Raw genomic sequence first — 19000 nt, 5'->3', positions numbered from 1 at the left:
AGATCAACACGTTCCCCTGGGCCTGGAATTGGTTAACGTCCCTCTCAATGTTGGAGAAGGTGTCCTCTTTGTAGTACGGGGATTCTATCGGGGGGATATAGAGTGCGCAAATGAAAACATTTTGCATGCTAGAAATGATGCCTTTCTTAATCGTGAGCCATAAGTGGTTTTCGCCCTTTTTTATAAATTCAATGTAATTCCGAAGCTCTGCTTTAAACCAAATCAGTATGCCTCCAGAGTCTCTGCCCTGGGTTACTCCTGGCAGTTTATTGGAGGGGACCACCAGCTCTGTGTACCCAGGGGGACAACCAGTGGGCCCTTCTCGTCTACACCAGGTTTCTTGCAAAAAGATAATGTCCAGATCTTTGATTTCATCTAGGAACTCTGAGTTCTTGCTCTTCAGGCCAAGCACAGAAGAGCGTAGGCCTTGGATATTCCAGGTTGAGATACGCAAGGATTTCATGCTAAGATTGGTCTTTTACTGTGATAAGTGTGTGTGTGTTTGTCATGTTAAATGAGGAAAAAAGAACATTTCAAGTGTCTATAAATGCTGAGAATATATAGCTGCAAATCTTTCTAACAACTAGTCATTATGCTTCCTGATCCATAAAGCGGGCGCAGATGATGCTGAGCATCTGCTTTATGTCTCAATGAATTGTCTCTGCCTGTAGTATTGCTCACATCCTGAGCACATCTCCCTCTGCCTGGCTGGGGTGGTCCTGCTCCCCTGTAGGGCAGGCATGGTGCAGGTCGGACATTGGTGTTGTGCTCTGATGGCATGTGTGTGGGGATCCTCTCTGGTCCTGGTTGGTCTCTGTAGTGGTCCTGGGCTGTACCCCGCTGGTCTCTGATGGCCGGGGGGGGGGTGTCCTCTTGGAGTTTGGGTGTGGACCCGGTTAAGAGCGACAACCTTCAGTGCCTTAGCAAAGACCAGCACTAGCTCCTTGTGGAGATGGACGTGGTCGCGAAGACATTCCACACCGAGGGTGGGATGTTGGGCCAGGTGCACATTTTGTTTTAATTCACAGTCTTGTGCTATGCTGGCATTTATCTCGTGGATTGTATTGTGGTGGAAGTCTTTTCTCGGCAACAGTGTGGAAACAGTGATTCTAGTGTTCGGGAAGGTGGTGCTTGCCTTCTCAATCACTGCTCGTAGCGACGTTGCCACCCTTTTCTGCTGGGCCTTTAGGTCATTTGTGCCGGTGTGTATTATGATGTGTTGGGGGGAGCCTAATTGGGTTGTGGTCAACAATTCCAGGGCTTTGTCTGATGTTGGGCACCGGACCTTGTCTACTTTATGTTTAGGGAAGAGCTTTTTCTCCAGGAGGAATCTCCCATTTGAGTCTATGAGTATTACGATGTCAGCCTTGTTGGTGTTTACTGGCTGGTGACTCTCGCTTGGACTCACCGGTTGTGTGTTGGACTGGGGGGGTAGTGTCTGGTGTGTGTGCTCCTCTTGTGAGCGGCTCGGCTATGGTTCCAAAGTGGGGGGGGCATATTGGGCTTCAGTGTACTGGTTGGTCTGTGTGGCACTCCCTGTAGTGTGGGTCTGTGGTAAACCACTGTTGTTAGTATTGTTGTTCACCACTGTTGTTAGTACTGTTGTTCACTCTTGCATATTGTTGTGCTTGTCTGTGCATGCCTCAGCTGACTCCGCCCCTGGCTCCACCCTCATGGCTGGGTATAAAGGTCGCTGCTCGGCAGCCCCCGGCCCTTTTGGATACCAGGCAACCACAAGAGGCATGCTCTGTTCTTTGGTAATAAAAGCCTGTTTATTACTTTCTCAATCTCCAGTCTTTTGTAGCAATTGATAGTGCATCAATTTTATTACCAAAGTTAAATGTTGGCTGCGGATGCTGATCAACCGATGGCGCAAAACGCTGAGCAGCAGGCGCTGCTGCGAGCCCTCAGACCAACATGCCTGGACCGAGACCCCCAAGAAGCGGGTTCGTCGACTAAATTCGCACAATGGCTGCGTTGCTTTGAGGCGTATCTGGAAGCCTCGACCGTGACTCTTGATGAAAATAAACTGAAAATCCGAGCCTCGAAGGTGAGCCACCAAGTCTATACTTTAATCCAAGATGCGACGACCTACGCGGCGGCTATCGACCTACTGAAAGGGCAGTATGCACGCCCGGTTAACACGGTCTATGCCAGGCACCTTTTAAGATCTTGCAGACAGCAGCCCGGGGAATCGGTGGAGGCCTTCCTACGGGCACTGCGGGTACTCGGACGCGGCTGCGACTGCAAGGAAGTATCGGCCGCGGCACATGCGGAGGGACTGATACGAGACGCTTTCGTTGCGGGTCTAAGGTCCGACTACTCCCAGCAGAGGCTGCGGGAGAAGGGTGAAATAGACCTGACAAAGGCAGTGTCCCTCGCGCTCTCGCTCGACGCGGCCCACAGAAATATGGACGCTTTCTCCCCTAATCGCCCCGCGCCGTGGATGCCGCAATCTTGGGCCATGGGACCGCCACCTCCGATTGCTGCAGCGATGTCCAAGGCACAAAAATGCTATTTTTGTGGCCAAGCTAAACACCCTAGAGCACGCTGCCCCGCGAAGAATGCTACCTGCTCCGGCTGCAGGAAGAAAGGACACTACGTTAGCGCCTGCAAAGGGAAGACCGCTAACGCCAGCAGCGCTGTGTGCGAACCGTGGGCGCAACCATCTTGCCCGCCATCTTGGGCTCCCCCAGCCGCGTGGGGATCGGGACCGTGGGCGCCGCCATTTTGTCCGCCATCTTGGACGCCTCCGACTTCGGTTACGGGGGACCCGGACTCCACCACCGCCTCATCGGACGACCGCATCGACGTGCTTGAACATACGCTGGCTTCCGTGACGCTGGATCAATCTCTCCCGCATCAACTGTCCAGGTCCATGATGGACATTACGGTAAACGGCCGCGCCACTACCTGCCTTTTTGACAGCGGGAGCACGGAGAGTTTTATACACCCCGACACGGTGCGCAGTTACTCTCTCCCGGTCCTGCCGACGTGTCATCGCATCTCTATGGCTTCCAAAGCCCAGTCAGCGGAAGTCGGTGGCTACTGTATGGTGACTCTTTCAGTGCGGGGTACTGAATACAAAAATTTTAAACTTCTGGTCCTGCCCGATCTCTGCGCTGCCGTCCTACTGGGGTTGGATTTTCAGTGCCACCTTAAGAGTGTCACTTTAGCATACGGTGGACCCCTCCCCCCTCTCATGGTCTGCAGCCAGCAGTTTTTAAATCGCCCACCGCGCGCCATTTGCAGCCTCTCCACCCTTAAAGTCTCCCCCCCTCCTTGTTCGCTAACCTCACCCGCGACTGTAAGCCCATCGCTACCAAAAGTAGGCGTTACAGTGCCGGGGATAGGGGTTTCATTAAATCCGAGGTAGCGAGACTCCTGAAGGAAGGGATTATCGAGAGCAGCAATAGCCCATGGCGAGCACAAGTGGTGGTGGTGAAGACTGGCGGAAAACAGCGCCTAGTTATTGACTACAGCCAGACGATCAATCGCTACACCCAGTTGGATGCATACCCACTCCCCCGCATATCTGACATGGTCAATCAGATAGCACAATACCAGGTGTTCTCGACGATTGATCTGAAGTCGGCATACCACCAGCTCCCCATCAGGGCTGAGGACCGCCAGTACACAGCTTTTGAAGCTGACGGTCGGCTCTATCACTTTCTCAGAGTTCCCTTCGGCGTCACCAACGGAGTTTCTGTCTTCCAACGGGAGATGGACCGGATGGTTGACCAGAACGCGCTCCAGGCCACTTTCCCATATCTAGACAACGTCACCATCTGCGGCCACGACCAGCAGGACCACGACGTTAATCTAGGGAAATTCCTCCGGACGGCCCAGCGGCTGAATCTCACATACAACAAAGACAAATGTATGTTTCGTACTAAGCGCCTTGCTATTATTGGCTGCGTAGTGGAGAACGGAGTCATCGGCCCCGACCCCGATAGAATGCGCCCTCTTATGGAGCTCCCCCTCCCCCACTGCCAGAAAGCACTGAAGAGATGCCTGGGGTTTTTCTCTTACTATGCTCAGTGGGTGCCCAACTATGCGGATAAAGCCCGACCCCTCATCAAGTCCGCCTCCTTCCCCCTGACAGCAGAGGCCTGTGCAGCCTTCACTCTCATAAAAAGCGATATTGCGAAGGCCACAATGCACGCTGTGGATGAGTCCCTCCCTTTTCAAGTGGAGAGCGACGCATCCGACTTTGCCCTAGCTGCAACCCTTAACCAGGCGGGGAGACCCGTGGCCTTTTTCTCAAGGACCCTCCAGGGCCCCGAGATTCGACACTCCTCTGTCGAAAAGGAGGCCCAGGCCATTGTGGAAGCTGTGCGACATTGGCGGCATTACCTGGCCGGAAAACGATTTACCCTGCTCACTGACCAGCGTTCAGTAGCTTTTATGTTTCATAATAAGCAGCGGGGCAAAATCAAGAATGACAAGATATTAAGGTGGAGAATCGAACTCTCCACCTACAATTACGATATCTTGTACCGGCCCGGGAAACTCGATGAGCCCCCAGATGCCCTATCACGTGGTACGTGCGCCAACGCGCAGGTTGATAGATTACAGACCCTCCACAATGACCTCTGCCACCCGGGGGTCACCAGGTTCTTCCATTTTATCAAATCCCGTAACCTGCCCTACTCCATCGAGGAGGTCAGGACCATGACCAGGAACTGCCAGATCTGTGCCGAGTGCAAGCCGCATTTTTATAGGCCAGACAGAGCGAGCCTGATCAAAGCCACGCGCCCCTTCGAGCGGCTGAGCATCGATTTTAAAGGGCCCCTCCCCTCCTCTGACCGCAATGTGTACTTCCTCAATATAATTGATGAGTACTCCCGTTTCCCGTTTGCCATCCCTTGCTCGGACATGACCAGTACCACGGTCATTAAATGTCTGAATGACCTCTTCGCATTGTTCGGATTCCCTAGCTATATCCATAGCGACAGGGGCTCATCTTTTATGAGCGACGAACTTCGGCAGTACCTGCTCGCGAGAGGCATTGCTACAAGCAGGACCACCAGCTATAACCCCCGGGGTAACGGCCAGGTGGAAAGGGAGAATGCGACAGTCTGGAAGGCAGTCCTTTTAAACTTAAAATCTAAGGGCCTTCCGACCTCCCGCTGGCAGGAGGTCCTCCATGCGGCGCTCCATTCCATTCGGTCGCTGCTCTGTACACCCACCAATGCCACTCCTCACGAGAGAATGTTCTCCTTCCCCAGGAAGTCCACGTCGAGGATTTCGCTACCAACATGGCTGACTTCTCCAGGTCCCGTCCTACTGCGGAAGCACGTGAGGACCCATAAGGCAGACCCCCTGGTCGAGAGGGTGCGCCTCCTCCACGCCAACCCGCAGTATGCTTACGTGGTGTACCCGGACGGGCGGGAGGACACAGTCTCCATTCGAGACATCGCTACCTCCCATTTCCCATGCTCTGACCCCTGTAGACAGCATGCAGCAGCCCCAGGGTCCGCCACCTGCTACTCCTCCTCTGAACGAGACACCGGGTTCAACGTTGGATGCTGCACCATCACCGCCGCTGCTGCGATGCTCAGGACGGCTTACAAGGCCTCCTGATAGACTTCAGTACACGAATTTTTAGTGCACTTCACCCCGCCGGACTCAATTCTAAACAAGGGGTGAATGTGGTAAACCACTGTTGTTAGTATTGTTGTTCACCACTGTTGTTAGTACTGTTGTTCACTCTTGCATATTGTTGTGCTTGTCTGTGCATGCCTCAGCTGACTCCGCCCCTGGCTCCACCCTCATGGCTGGGTATAAAGGTCGCTGCTCGGCAGCCCCCGGCCCTTTTGGATACCAGGCAACCACAAGAGGCATGCTCTGTTCTTTGGTAATAAAAGCCTGTTTATTACTTTTTCAATTTCCAGTCTTTTGTAGCAATTGATAGTGCATCAGGGTCTGCTGCTGTTGCTCTGTGGAAAAGTGCAGCTGCTTAGTAGGGCTCTCCACTGTCTTGTCTCTGGCCTCCAGTTGCTGGGCCAATGCCGCTATCTCTCCCCTGTAGCTCTCCCCTTCTTTCTGCAGCTCTTTCACCTGCTTCCTAAGTAAGGTCAGCTCTCTCTTGTAGATCTCCCTCTCTTGATTTTGTTCCTGCTTCAGTGCTGAAATGTTGCTTTCTTGATCGCTTTTCAGTTGAAGGACATCCTCCTTAAGCTTAACCAGCTCTATCTCCAGCTGGGTGAACTGCTTCTGTAATTTTACCAGGGGGCAGTGGGGCCCCAGGGTGTGTGCCTGGTCAGAACTGGGGGGCTCATTCACCTCCTGGTTAGGCTGCTTTACTCCTGGTGAGCCGCAAGTGGTGGGGAGAGTGTGTGTGGCTTTCTCTCTGGTAGTTACTCTGTGGCTGGTCAATTGTACCATGGAACTGGTCAATTGTACCATGGAGCAGTGGGGCCCCAGGGTGTGTGCCTGGTCAGAACTGGGGGGCTCCCTTCCCTCCTGGCTAGGCTGCCTTACTCCTGTTGAGCTGCAAGTGGTGTGGGGAGTGTGTGTGGCTTTCTCCCTGGTAGTTACACTGCGGCTAGTCCTTCCCTTCTCTACTGATCCTCTCAGTGTCTGGAAGGCCGTTTCAAAGTCTTTGAGGTTGCCTTGCACCATTATTGTTGCCTGTGGCAGTGCTCGGGAGAGTTGGGAATCCTACTTGATGTGACAAATCTTTCAGCTGCTCACCCACCACATCAGATGGGAAACCCTGGTGCCACGGAATTCCTGGAAAATGAAAGTCTCCCATTAAACAGAGCTCACCTCTCTGTGCCCCTTATAAAAGGATCCATATGCAAACGAGATGTTTCTGTTACTGACACTGGACTTCCTCATGGACCATTTTAAAATAGTGAGTTTCAGAAGCTTTGGAAACCTGTTTCCTGAGCCTGTGTATCATGTGTCCATAGAGTGTGAGATGTTGCAGCCCCTCATCCATTATTTGAAGGGGCTGTTCCTCAACTTCTGGCTCCAGTTCAGTCCCAGGCTCCTGGTCCTGTGGGGTGAGTCAGTACAGGAGGTGGTGCTGTGTGTCCATTATTATATATTATAAATATAACTGTGGGGTGAGTCAGTACAGGAGGTGCTGTGTGTCCATTATTATATCTATATATATAAAGCGGCTCTTCTGTCTGTCTGTCCCGATGTCTGTCTGTCTGTGTTCTATACATTTGAAAGTTATAGAGCGTACCGACGCGCGCGTTGCCTCAAAAGAAAGCTTGCGATTCCGGACCGGTCATAGGCATATTTACGTTTCGGCCGGACAAAAATCGCGCCCGCGGTATCCGAAAAACGTTCAGCGTTCCGCTCATTAGCATCTCATTAGCGACCGTGTGACGTTGAGGTCGACCAATCGGACGGCGGGTTCCTGGCGCGTGCCAGCCTACAGTTGAGTGTCGAGTGACTCGACGATTGACCAATCCTACGCTTCGGTGACCTGACCGGTCAACCAATCGGTGCGTGTGTGGGCGGGCCTTATCCTTCTGAACCGAGGTGAGTGGCCGCCATCTTGATTTTTCACGATTTTTTCCCCACACTTTCAGTGTGTTAGGGAACTAAGGTAAATATTTGAATTATGTGTTAGGTCATTAATTAACAATTTATTTCAGTTTTATATTGTGCTTAGCAACCCCCCCCCTCCTCCTCACCCTCGCGCAGGGGGGACTCGGGGCTGCTCTCCAGGCCCGCTGCAGGCAGGCCTGAAGCTCAAAAAATTTCTCTCTCTCTCCTTCTCCTCTTCCCTCTCTCTCCTCTTCCCTCTCTCTCTCTACTTCCCCCTCTCAGGTTTGACGGTGTCGGGGCCGGAGCGGGCGGCTTCCCGAAGTGAGCCGCTCGCTAACGGCTGCCAGCCCGCGGGGTTTCCCTGCCTACTCCCCGCGGGCCGCCTCGCGCCGCTGGCACTGACCGCGCGTGCACCGCCCGCCCGCGAGAGCCCGCTCTGGCTTTTTTTTAAACGGCTGTCCCCGATCTCAATCGGCGTCAGCCACGAGGGTCAGGGTGCGCGCGCAGCAGGAGCAGCTGAGACGCGGCCGTCTCTCTGTTCCGCGCTCGGCTCGGGCGGGGGGCGGGTCTCTCAGCCGCAATCGGCGATCTGGAGGGCGGGGCTCCGGAGAGTGGGACGCCGCTGCTCGGGAGGGCGGGGGGCGGGGCTCAGGACATCAGGGGGGGCGGGGGGCGGGAGATCGCGGGGCGGGACATCGGGAGATCGCGGGCCCGGACTACAGATCGGGGGGGGCGGGGCTCTGGAGATCAGGGGGGCGGGGCTCAGGGGGTCGGGGCTCAGGAGATCGGGGGGGCGGGGCTCGGGAGATCGGGGGGGGGCGGGGCTCGGGAGATCGGGGGGGCGGAGATCGGGGGGGCGGGGCTCGGGAGATCGGGGGGGGGGCCGTGCTCCTGAGATGGGGGGGCCGGTGCTCGGGATATCGGGGGGGGGGGCGGGGCTCGGGATATCGGGGGGGCGGTGCTCGGGAGATGGGGGGGCGGGGCTCGGGGACTCTCCCCCTTCCCTCCCTCCCCTCCCCCCTCCACCCCCATCCTCTCCCCTTCCCCCTGTTAAGTCTGTGGGTTGTATTATAAATAATCACAGACTCCACTGTTAACAAAATAAAACACGTCTTTACTATTCAGAGGCTCGGGCGATTCTGCCCTAGTTAACGTATCACAACCCTTATATACTGGTGTGGTCACTATCGGTATTACAGTATACATGAGCCAATAGATAGTGCCACCCTAAAGTAGTGCTCTTAAAGGCGAACGGTTACATTCTATAGTTCCCTTAAAGGTAAACGGTTACATACACAACACTCCTCCCTTCCTAGCTTATTACTTACAGAATCCCGTTAAACATACAATCTTCAACTTTATATAAACAGTTTGCAGATATACTCTCGATGGAGTCAACGTCATATAACAATTTACAGATATACTCTCAATGGAGTCAACGTCATATAACAGTTTACAAACATACTCTCAGTGGAATCAGTTTACAGGTTCAGTCTCTGTGGGAACAGTTCATAAATTCAGTCTCTGGTATTAATTCGTTCCAGACAGCATCCTCCATAGCCTTTTTTTTTTTTTTTTTTTAACAGCTTGTACTTTCGTCCTGTTGAACCAGCAGTGCGGACTTATACAACCCACTGGCTGTCTTGATAATGTCCCTGGATTTTTTTTACAAATTTAGCACCTTTCGTAGTGTTCGGACTGAGGTAGTAGAAGTAATAATATTTTAAACAGTTATTATTTTCTGCTTCTTTTTCTTTTCTGCCTTTTTGAAACTCTCCGAGCTCTTTTCCCGGCTGCCATCTGTAGCGCCACCAACTCTCTATGTTCCTTAGACCTTAAGTGCTTCCTCAGGATTTCAGCACTTTGGGAGTTCCCATCACAATTTGGGCAGACCACATCCTCATAACATTCGGTGTCACTCAACAGGTCAAAACCCTTCTTCAAGCAATCATATTCATCCTGCTCTTCCTCGGATGTCTGCCCTTCCTTCCCTCCTGGCCTCATTTGTGCGTTCAATCCTTTCCCTTCCTTCAGGGATTTCGTTATCAGGCTATTTAATCCTTCTACTGAAGTAGCTGTTTCCCCATTCTCCTGTTCCCCTGGACGTAATTCAGCGTACTCCTCCATTTCATCCATCATTTTCTCCAATGCTTTCATCTTCTCTTCCTCTTGTACTTTGGCTTCCAGTGCTTGGAGAAGTTGCGCCTCGATGCTCTCTAGCTCATGTTCAGGGCCCATTCCCAGTTGAAACTGTTCTTCAAGTCGGTCAACCTCGGTAATTGCCGCCTCATATTTGTCTTGGGCTTCCTTCCATATTTTTATGAATTCTGCCATGTCTTTCACCTCTACATCCTCATCTATGTATGGAACTTCTACCGATGAGTCTGTCTTGGCCCTGAGCTCCTCAAGAATTTCCTGCAGCCTTTGGACTTCTTGCTCATGTTCAACCTTTAGTTGCTCATATACTTCCAACGAAACTAGCTTTTCGGAGGTTGCTGAGTTAACCCCCTCCAGAATTGTAGTCTGGGCCTGTTCATACTGTTTTTTCAACTTCTCGCACTCTGCTTGTAAGGAGTCGTAGAGAAGAACTGGAATAAAATCCTGGCTTCCTGAAGATTCCTCTTCATTTGTTTCTTTCGCAATTTCCTGTTGGAGTTCAGCCAAGGCTGCTATGCTATCTGCCTCTCGAAGTCTCACTGCCATCAACTCTTCTTTATTCTTGCAGTCCATCTCAGCCATTTCCCGTTTACTTTCATTTAACTGAGTGAGTAGTCCCTTATTTTGGGCTGAGAGATATTGCACCTTCTCATGTAGACCCTTGCACTCCTTCTCTGCTTGACATAGCTGATTACCGCTGATTTGGTTCTGCGTTTCAAGTTCCAACATCCTTTGCTTAGCTTCTTTCAGTTTCGCCCCTATAAGCTCCTCTTGCAACATGGCCACATTATTCTCATCAGGTAAAGAAGCGTTTCTCTTTTCCATGTCCAAGATTTGTTTCTGCATCTCCTTAAGAGCACCCTGTGATTCAACTTCTCTTAACTTTGCCTGCACTAGCTCCGTCTCTAATTGCAGAACAAAATCCTCAGTGCAGCGTGATTTGCCCTTCTGCTGTATCTCTAGATCATGCAAATATTCTAACCCCTGAACATCATCAGGGAGATGTGATCGGTAATTGGTCACGATGGCTCTATGGTCGCTCTCTGCTTGAGCCAGTAGGTTCTGTTGTCTTTCCAGACTCTCCCATTCGGTGTCATAGAACTTTTTCATTGTTTTCATCTCTTGTACGAGGTGGTAACTTAATTGTTCTAATTGTTGTTGTACTTTGAAATAGCGTTGAGTTCGAGCCCGGTGTTCCTCCGTAATGCATATGTCTGTAGCTTGAACAGACTCAGAATTCTCTGTCTTTATGCACGCCATCGATTTTCCAACCTTAGTCTGTGAGTTAATGTTAACCTTGTTTTTCATACATAAGCTGGACTTATCGTCTTCCGGCTCAGAGTCTGAGCTGCTTGTCTGCACCGAGTCCTCACTCGTCATTGCTTGTCGGTAGTGCCATTCCATGTCTATTTTCTTGATCCACTCCCGTCCTAGAAGTGGTGGTCCTCCCTCAGGTAGTACGTACAAATTCATTCTTGGGTGTACTTTACCCCTATCTCTCACCTTGACTCTTATTTTCCCCATGGGGTATACGCGATGCCCCGTGTATGTCTGTAATACGAACTTGGTATTTCTTAAGGGTATGTGAGAGAATAGTCGGTGGTAGTCCTTTTGGTTGATGACTGATACAGCTGATCCCGTGTCCAGCTCCATTCGTACTTGGACTCCAGCTATTTTTAGTGTGACCCAGATCGTCTGTAGATCAGTTACTTTACCCACATTGTGGATTCTCAGACTATCCAACTCCTGGCTGTTTGGGTCTGAGTCTGAATTTTGTTTGTCTGAACTCTTTTCAGCCACCTGATGCACCTTGTTGTACTTTTCTTGTGGTGGTGGCTTCCTTTGTTTGTTGGTCTTCTTTCTGGACCTGCATACCTTCGCGATGTGACCCAGTTTGCCACATTTCCTGCACTCTTGATTCTTAAACCAGCACTGATTCTGGTCGTGCGTTGTCTTTCCACAACGGTAGCATTTGGAAATGCTTGCAGTCATTTGGTCCACCCCGAGTGCCGCCGCCTTTAGCTGCATTTCCGCCGTTCCTTTCACTGCGGCTTCGTGCGATGAAGCTATGAGGACAGCCCTGTCCAGTGTGAGGTCGTTTTCCTCCAGGAGTCGCTTCTGCGTTCCTTCTTTGGCCAAGCCGCATACGAACTTGTCCCGCAGCGCCTCTGTCAAATTCCCTCCAAGCTGGCAGTATTTCGCTAGCTTACGCAGTTCGACTAAGTATTCCGCATTGCTTTCATCTTGCCTCTGGGTTCTGGCGTAAAATTTAAATCGTTCAGCCAGTATCAACGGTGTGGGGTTCAAGTGATCCTTCAGCACTGCTACGATCTCTTCGAAGGTCTGGTCCACTGGTTTAACTGGTGCTATTAGATGTTTCAAAAGCCCGTATGTTTTTGCTCCCATCGAATTTAACAAAGTTATTGCCTTGTCGTATATGGCTACGCAATATATTCCTATGCGTTCCCCATACGTGGCCCTGTCTTCTATTTCAGCATTAAAATCATTAATATTTCCTCGCTTAGGCATCTTCTTCTCTTTTCGAGTACAGTACAAGTATTACTTTACTTATTATTAATTTTCTTCTCTCTTCTTGAGAACACCACAAGTATTGCTGTACTTATACTTATTTTCCCTCTCTTCTTGAGAACACACCAGCCTTTCTGAAAAATCTTATTACTTTCCTGAAATTCTTAATAATTTCCAAGATGGCGGTTTCCCGCTTCTTCCTTCTTCTTCAGCGGTTTCCCCGCGAAAAATGGCGGCTTTCCCGCGCTTCTCGCTCTCCCCGCCCACTTCGATGGCGGTTTTCCCGCGCTTCTCGGTGCTCTCCGCCCACTTCAATGGCGGTTATCACCCGTTCCCCGACGCTGACTTTCAGGCCGAGTGCGGGCCTTATCAGCGGATGCGATCGATGGCCCGGCTGCGCCTCGCACTTGAAAGCGGCCCCCGGCCTCTGGCTCACCCGCTCGCGCGGCTCTTGCTCGCTCCCTCCCGGGCTCTGGCTTACCCGCTCGCGCGTTTCACCGCGGCTCTTATCAGGGATTGCGATCGCCCTGTCTTTGCAGCCAACGCTGCGGCTTACCCACGAGGTTATGGAGGCTTCAGGGTCCTAATGCCTGTCACTTCCAGCCTGTCGGTTCCAGACTGGTGAGGATTGAAACCTCTCTTCAACGTCCTGTCTTCGGACGAAGCCGCCGTGGAACAACTGCCGCAGGGTTCGAATCCTGACTCGTCGCCAATGTTAAGTCTGTGGGTTGTATTATAAATAATCACAGACTCCACTGTTAACAAAATAAAACACGTCTTTACTATTCAGAGGCTCGGGCGATTCTGCCCTAGTTAACGTATCACAACCCTTATATACTGGTGTGGTCACTATCGGTATTACAGTATACATGAGCCAATAGATAGTGCCACCCTAAAGTAGTGCTCTTAAAGGCGAACGGTTACATTCTATAGTTCCCTTAAAGGTAAACGGTTACATACACAACACCCCCCCCATCCCCTCCCCTTCCACCCTCCCCTTCCCCCTTCCCCCCTCCCCCCCTGAAAAAATTTCGCTCTCTTCCCCCTCTCTCTCTCTCCCAGTCTCTCTCTCTCCCCCAGTCTCTCTCTCTCTTCCCCAGTCTCTCTCTCTCTTCCCCAGTCTCTCTCTCTCTCTTCCCCTCAGTCTCTCTCTCTCTCTTCCCCTCAGTCTCTCTCTCTCTCTCTTCCCCTCAGTCTCTCTCTCTCCCCCTCAGTCTCTCTCTCTCTCTCTCCCCATTCTCTCTCTCTCTCTCTCTCCCCATTCTCTCTCTCTCTCTCCCCATTCTCTCTCTCTCTCTCTCTCCCCATTCTCTCTCTCTCTCCCCCCCCATTCTCTCTCTCTCTCTCTCTCTCTCTCTCCCCATTCTCTCTCTCTCTCTCTCTCCCCATCTCTCTCCACTCTCTCTCTCTATCTCTCTCCACTCTCTCCCCCCAGTCTCTCTCTCTCTCTCCCGTCTCTCTCTCTCCCCCCCAGTCCCTCTCTCTCTCTCCCCCCCCCAGTCCCTCTCTCTCTCTCCCCCCCAGTCCCTCTCTCTCTCTCCCCCCAGTCCCTCTCTCTCTCTCCCCCAGTCCCTCTCTCTCCCCCCCAGTCCCTCTCTCTCTCTCTCTCCCCCAGTCTCTCTCTCTCTCTCTTCCCCAGTCTCTCTCTCTCTCTCCCCCAGTCTCTCTCTCTCCCCCAGTCTCTCTCTCTCCCCCCAGTCTCTCTCTCTCTCCCCCCGTCTCTCTCTCTCCCCCCCAGTCTCTCTCTCTCTCCCCCCATCTCTCTCTCTCCCCCCTCAGTCGCACTCTCTCTCCCCCCAGTTTCTCTCTCAATTCAATTCAATTTTCAATTCAAATCGCTTTATTGGCATGACAAGTTACATCTTATGTTGCCAAAGCATCGGAAAACATTCATGTTTGTTCACCCAGTCTCTCTCTCTCTCCCCCCTCAGTTGCACTCTCTCACTCTCTCTCCCCCTCAGTTGCACTCTCTCTCCCCCCTCAGTTGCACTCTCTCTCCCCCCAGTTTCTCTCTCTCTCCCCCCAGTTTCTCTCTCTCTCCCCCCCCAGTCTCTCTCTCTCCCCCCCCAGTCTCTCTCTCTCTCCCCCCAGGCTCTCTTCTCTCCCCCCAGTCTCTCTCTCTCCCCCCAGTCTCTCTCTCTCCCCCCAGTCTCTCTCTCTCCCCCCAGTCTCTCTCTCTCTCTCCCCCCCCCAGTCTCTCTCTCTCCCCCCCCAGACTCTCTCTCTCCCCCCCAGTCTCTCTCTCTCCCCCCCAGTCTCTCTCTCTCCCCCCAGTCTCTCTCTCTCCCCCCAGTCTCTCTCTCTCCCCCCAGTCTCTCTCTCTCCCCCCAGTCTCCTCTCTCTCCCCCCAGCCTCTCTCTCTCCCCCCCCAGTCCCTCTCTCTCTCTCCCCCCAGTCCCTCTCTCTCTCTCCCCCAGTCCCTCTCTCTCTCTCCCCCCCAGTCCCTCTCTCTCTCTCTCCCCAAGTCTCTCTCTCTCTCTCTTCCCCAGTCTCTCTCTCTCTCTCTCCCCAGTCTCTCTCTCTCTCTCCCCCAGTCTCTCTCTCTCCCCCAGTCTCTCTCTCTCCCCCCCAGTCTCTCTCTCTCTCCCCCCGTCTCTCTCTCTCTCCCCGCCAGTCTCTCTCTCTCTCCCCCCATCTCTCTCTCTCCCCCCTCAGTCGCACTCTCTCTCCCCCCAGTTTCTCTCTCAATTCAATTCAATTTTCAATTCAAATCGCTTTATTGGCATGACAAGTTACATCTTATGTTGCCAAAGCATCGGAAAACATTCATGTTTGTTCACCCAGTCCTCTCTCTCTCCCCCCTCAGTTGCACTCCTCTCCCCCCTCAGTTGCACTCTCTCTCCCCCCTCAGTTGCACTCTCTCTCCCCCCCAGTTGCTCTCTCTCTCTCCCCCAGTTTCTCTCTCTCTCTCCCCCCCAGTCTCTCTCTCCCCCCAGTCTCTCTCTCTCCCCCAGTCTCTCTCTCTCCCCCCAGTCTCTCTCTCTCCCCCCAGTCTCTCTCTCTCCCCCCAGTCTCTCTCTCTCCCCCCAGTCTCTCTCTCTCTCTCCCCCCCAGTCTCTCTCTCTCCCCCCCAGACTCTCTCTCTCCCCCCCAGTCTCTCTCTCTCCCCCAGTCTCTCTCTCTCCCCCCAGTCTCTCTCTCTCCCCCCAGTCTCTCTCTCTCCCCCCAGTCTCTCTCTCTCCCCCCAGTCTCTCTCTCTCCCCAGCCTCTCTCTCTCCCCCAGCCTCTCTCTCTCCCCCCAGCCTCTCTCTCTCCCCCAGCCTCTCTCTCTCCCCCCAGCCTCTCTCTCTCTCCCCCCAGCCTCTCTCTCTCCCCCCAGTCTCTCTCTCTCCCCCCAGTCTCTCTCTCTCTCCCCCCAGTCTCTCTCATCTCCCCCCAGTCTCTCTCTCTCTCCCCCCCAGTCTCTCTCTCTCTCCCCCTCCCCCCAGTCTCTCTCTCTCTCCCCCCAGTCTCTCTCTCTCTCCTCCAGTCCAATTCCAATTCCAATTCAAATGCTTTATTGGCATGAAAGTTTACAGAGAACCATATTGCCAAAGCTTACATTGCAAAAAGGTACAGTTTTCCAACATTCTGTAGGTGTCAATCGATTTGACATCTGTTGGGTACATACAATATTACTTTTAACAATATTAATTTTAAACAGTCTTACTTTTAAACAGTCCTCAGGTTGTGACATGTTGTTACATATTTGGCCCCAAGGTATGGTCTGTCTCCTTCTCCCAGGACTAATCTCAATTTTGACAGGTCATCCAATTCCTTGAAATCTGGGGTTGTTTGGCTTAGCTTGTTGAATAATATGTTTCTTGATGTGTTGAATTTTTCGCATTTTAGGAGGAAATGCATTTCTGTTTCAACCTCGCCGGCCAGACATTGATCGCATATTCTATTCTCTCTAGGCTGCCAGGATTTCTTGTATCTGCCTTTTTCAATTTCCAGTTGGTGGTCGCTTAGTCTGTACCTGGTGAGGGTCTGTCTCTGTTTTGTGTCTCTAATGGTCGTGAGGTAGTCTGCCAGTTTATAATCTCTTTTTAGGGCCCGGTAACATTCTAATCTGCTTTGGCTTTCGGTTATCTTGTTCCAATGTTCCAGGTAGGTTTCTTTGCATTGTTTAATGATTTGGTTCACTCGGATTGGTGTTTGGACGGCTGTGTTGGTCTGGGGCTGGTCAGGGTCCGGCTGAGTACTTATTTTCAGTAGCAGCTGACTCAGGGGACTCTTTTCTGGGTTTAGCTCTTGGGTCTGAAAGGCTTTGAAATGAAGGGTGTCTGGGGAGCTAGATTTGAGGTGATTTAGGAAGTTTAGTGCTCGTTTTTGGATGTTTATTATCAGTGGGTATCTGCCTAGTTCGGCTCTGCATGCATTTGTTGGCGTTTTTCTTTGGGTGCGAAGGATGCTTCGGCAGAATTCTGCATGTAGGGCTTCTATTGTGTGTTTTTCCCATTTAGTGTAGCTTTGGTGATTTAGCGGGCCCCATACTTCACTACCGTACAGTGCAATGGGCAGGATTATGCTGTCAAATATTTTTAGCCAGATTTTGATTGGGATTTGGATGTTGTAGAATTTTCTTTTTATTGCCCATCTCTCTCTCTCTCCCAGTCTCTCTCTCTCTCTCTCCCCATCTCTCCCCAGTCTCTCTCTCTCTCCCCCTCAGTCTCTCTCTCTCTCTCTCTCCCCATTCTCTCTCTCTCTTTCCCCAGTCTCTCTCCTCTCTCTCCCCATCTCTCCACTCTCTCTTTTTCTCTCCCCATCTCTCTCTCTCTCCCCCAGTCTCCCTCTCTCCCCCTCAGTCGCTCTCTCTCTCCCCCCTCAGTCTCTCTCTCTCTATCTCCCCAGTCTCTCCCCTCTCTCTCTCCACATCTCTCTCTCTCTCACCCCTCAGTCGCTCTCTCTCTCTCTCTCACACTCCCAATCTCTCTCTCTCTCACTCCCAATCCATTCCAATTCAAATGCTTTATTGGCATGAAAGTTTACAGAGAACCATATTGCCAAAGCTTACATAGCAAAAATCCCAATCTCTCTCTCTCTCTCACTCCCAATCTCTCTCTCTCACTCCCAGTCTCTCTCTCTCTCACACTCCCAATCTCTCTCTCACACTCCCAATCTCTCTCTCTCTCTCACACTCCCAATCTCTCTCTCTCACACTCCCAATCTCTCTCTCTCACACTCCCAATCTCTCTCTCTCTCTCTCACACTCCCAATCTCTCTCTCTCACACTCCCAATCTCTCTCTCTCACACTCCCAATCTCTCTCTCTCACACTCCCAATCTCTCTCTCTCACACTCCCAATCTCTCTCTCTCACACTCCCAATCTCTCTCTCTCTCACGCTCCCAATCTCTCTCTCTCTCACGCTCCCAATCTCTCTCTCTCTCACACTCCCAATCTCTCTCTCTCTCACGCTCCCAATCTCTCTCTCTCTCACGCTCCCAATCTCTCTCTCTCTCACGCTCCCAATCTCTCTCTCTCTCACACTCCCAATCTCTCTCTCTCACACTCCCAATCTCTCTCTCTCACGCTCCCAATCTCTCTCTCTCACGCTCCCAATCTCTCTCTCTCACGCTCCCAATCTCTCTCTCTCACGCTCCCAATCTCTCTCTCTCACACGCTCCCAATCTCTCTCTCTCACGCTCCCAATCTCTCTCTCTCACGCTCCCAATCTCTCTCTCTCACGCTCCCAATCTCTCTCTCTCACGCTCCCAATCTCTCTCTCTCACGCTCCCAATCTCTCTCTCTCACGCTCCCAATCTCTCTCTCTCACGCTCCCAATCTCTCTCTCTCACGCTCCCAATCTCTCTCTCTCTCACACTCCCAATCTCTCTCTCTCTCACACTCCCAATCTCTCTCTCTCACACTCCCGGTCTCTCTCTCTCACACTCCCAATCTCTCTCTCTCACACTCCGGTCTCTCTCTCTCACACTCCCAATCTCTCTCTCTCTCACACTCCCAATCGCTCTCTCTCACACTCCCAATCTCTCTCTCTCACACTCCCGGTCTCTCTCTCTCACACTCCCAATCTCTCTCTCTCACACTCCCGGTCCTCTCTCTCTCACACTCCCAATCTCTCTCTCTCTCACACTCCCAATCGCTCTCTCTCACACTCCCAATCTCTCTCTCTCACACTCCCAGTCTCTCTCTCTCTCACGCTCCCAATCTCTCTCTCTCTCACGCTCCCAATCTCTCTCTCTCTCACGCTCCCAATCTCTCTCTCTCACGCTCCCAATCTCTCTCTCTCTCACACTCCCAATCTCTCTCTCTCACACTCCCAATCTCTCTCTCTCACACTCCCGGTCTCTCTCTCTCACACTCCCAGTCTCTCTCTCTCTCACGCTCCCAATCTCTCTCTCTCTCACGCTCCCAATCTCTCTCTCTCTCACGCTCCCAATCTCTCTCTCTCTCTCACGCTCCCAATCTCTCTCTCTCACACTCCCAATCTCTCTCTCAAACTCCCAGTCTCTCTCTCTCTCACGCTCCCAATCTCTCTCTCTCACACTCCCAATCTCTCTCTCTCACACTCCCAATCTCTCTCTCTCACGCTCCCAATCTCTCTCTCTCACCTCCCAGTCTCTCTCTCTCACGCTCCCAATCTCTCTCTCTCACGCTCCCAATCTCTCTCTCTCTCTCACGCTCCCAATCTCTCTCTCTCACACTCCCAATCTCTCTCTCAAACTCCCAGTCTCTCTCTCTCTCACACTCCCAATCTCTCTCTCACACTCCCAATCTCTCTCTCTCTCACACTCCCAATCTCTCTCTCTCTCACACTCCCAATCTCTCTGTCTCTCACACTCCCAATCTCTCTCTCTCTCT

General features: G+C 52.1%; 1 protein-coding gene across 1 annotated transcript in view; it reads right to left on the bottom strand.

Annotated features, from left to right (window-relative positions):
• The window catches only part of LOC147087069 (junctional adhesion molecule A-like), a 100986-nt gene that overhangs the window by 51594 nt on the left and 30392 nt on the right, over positions 1-19000 (bottom strand). The window contains 1 exon segment of the mRNA XM_085978029.1: positions 5995-6219. Within this exon segment, the coding sequence (XP_085834155.1) occupies positions 5995-6219 (225 nt within the window).

This window comes from Somniosus microcephalus, unplaced genomic scaffold, assembly GCF_052327205.1.
Source record: "Somniosus microcephalus isolate GS21.2 unplaced genomic scaffold, FLI_Smic_1.0 unresolved_chr6, whole genome shotgun sequence".
Classification (NCBI taxonomy): Eukaryota; Metazoa; Chordata; class Chondrichthyes; order Squaliformes; family Somniosidae; genus Somniosus; species Somniosus microcephalus.
This window is presented reverse-complemented; position numbering and strand designations above follow the sequence as displayed.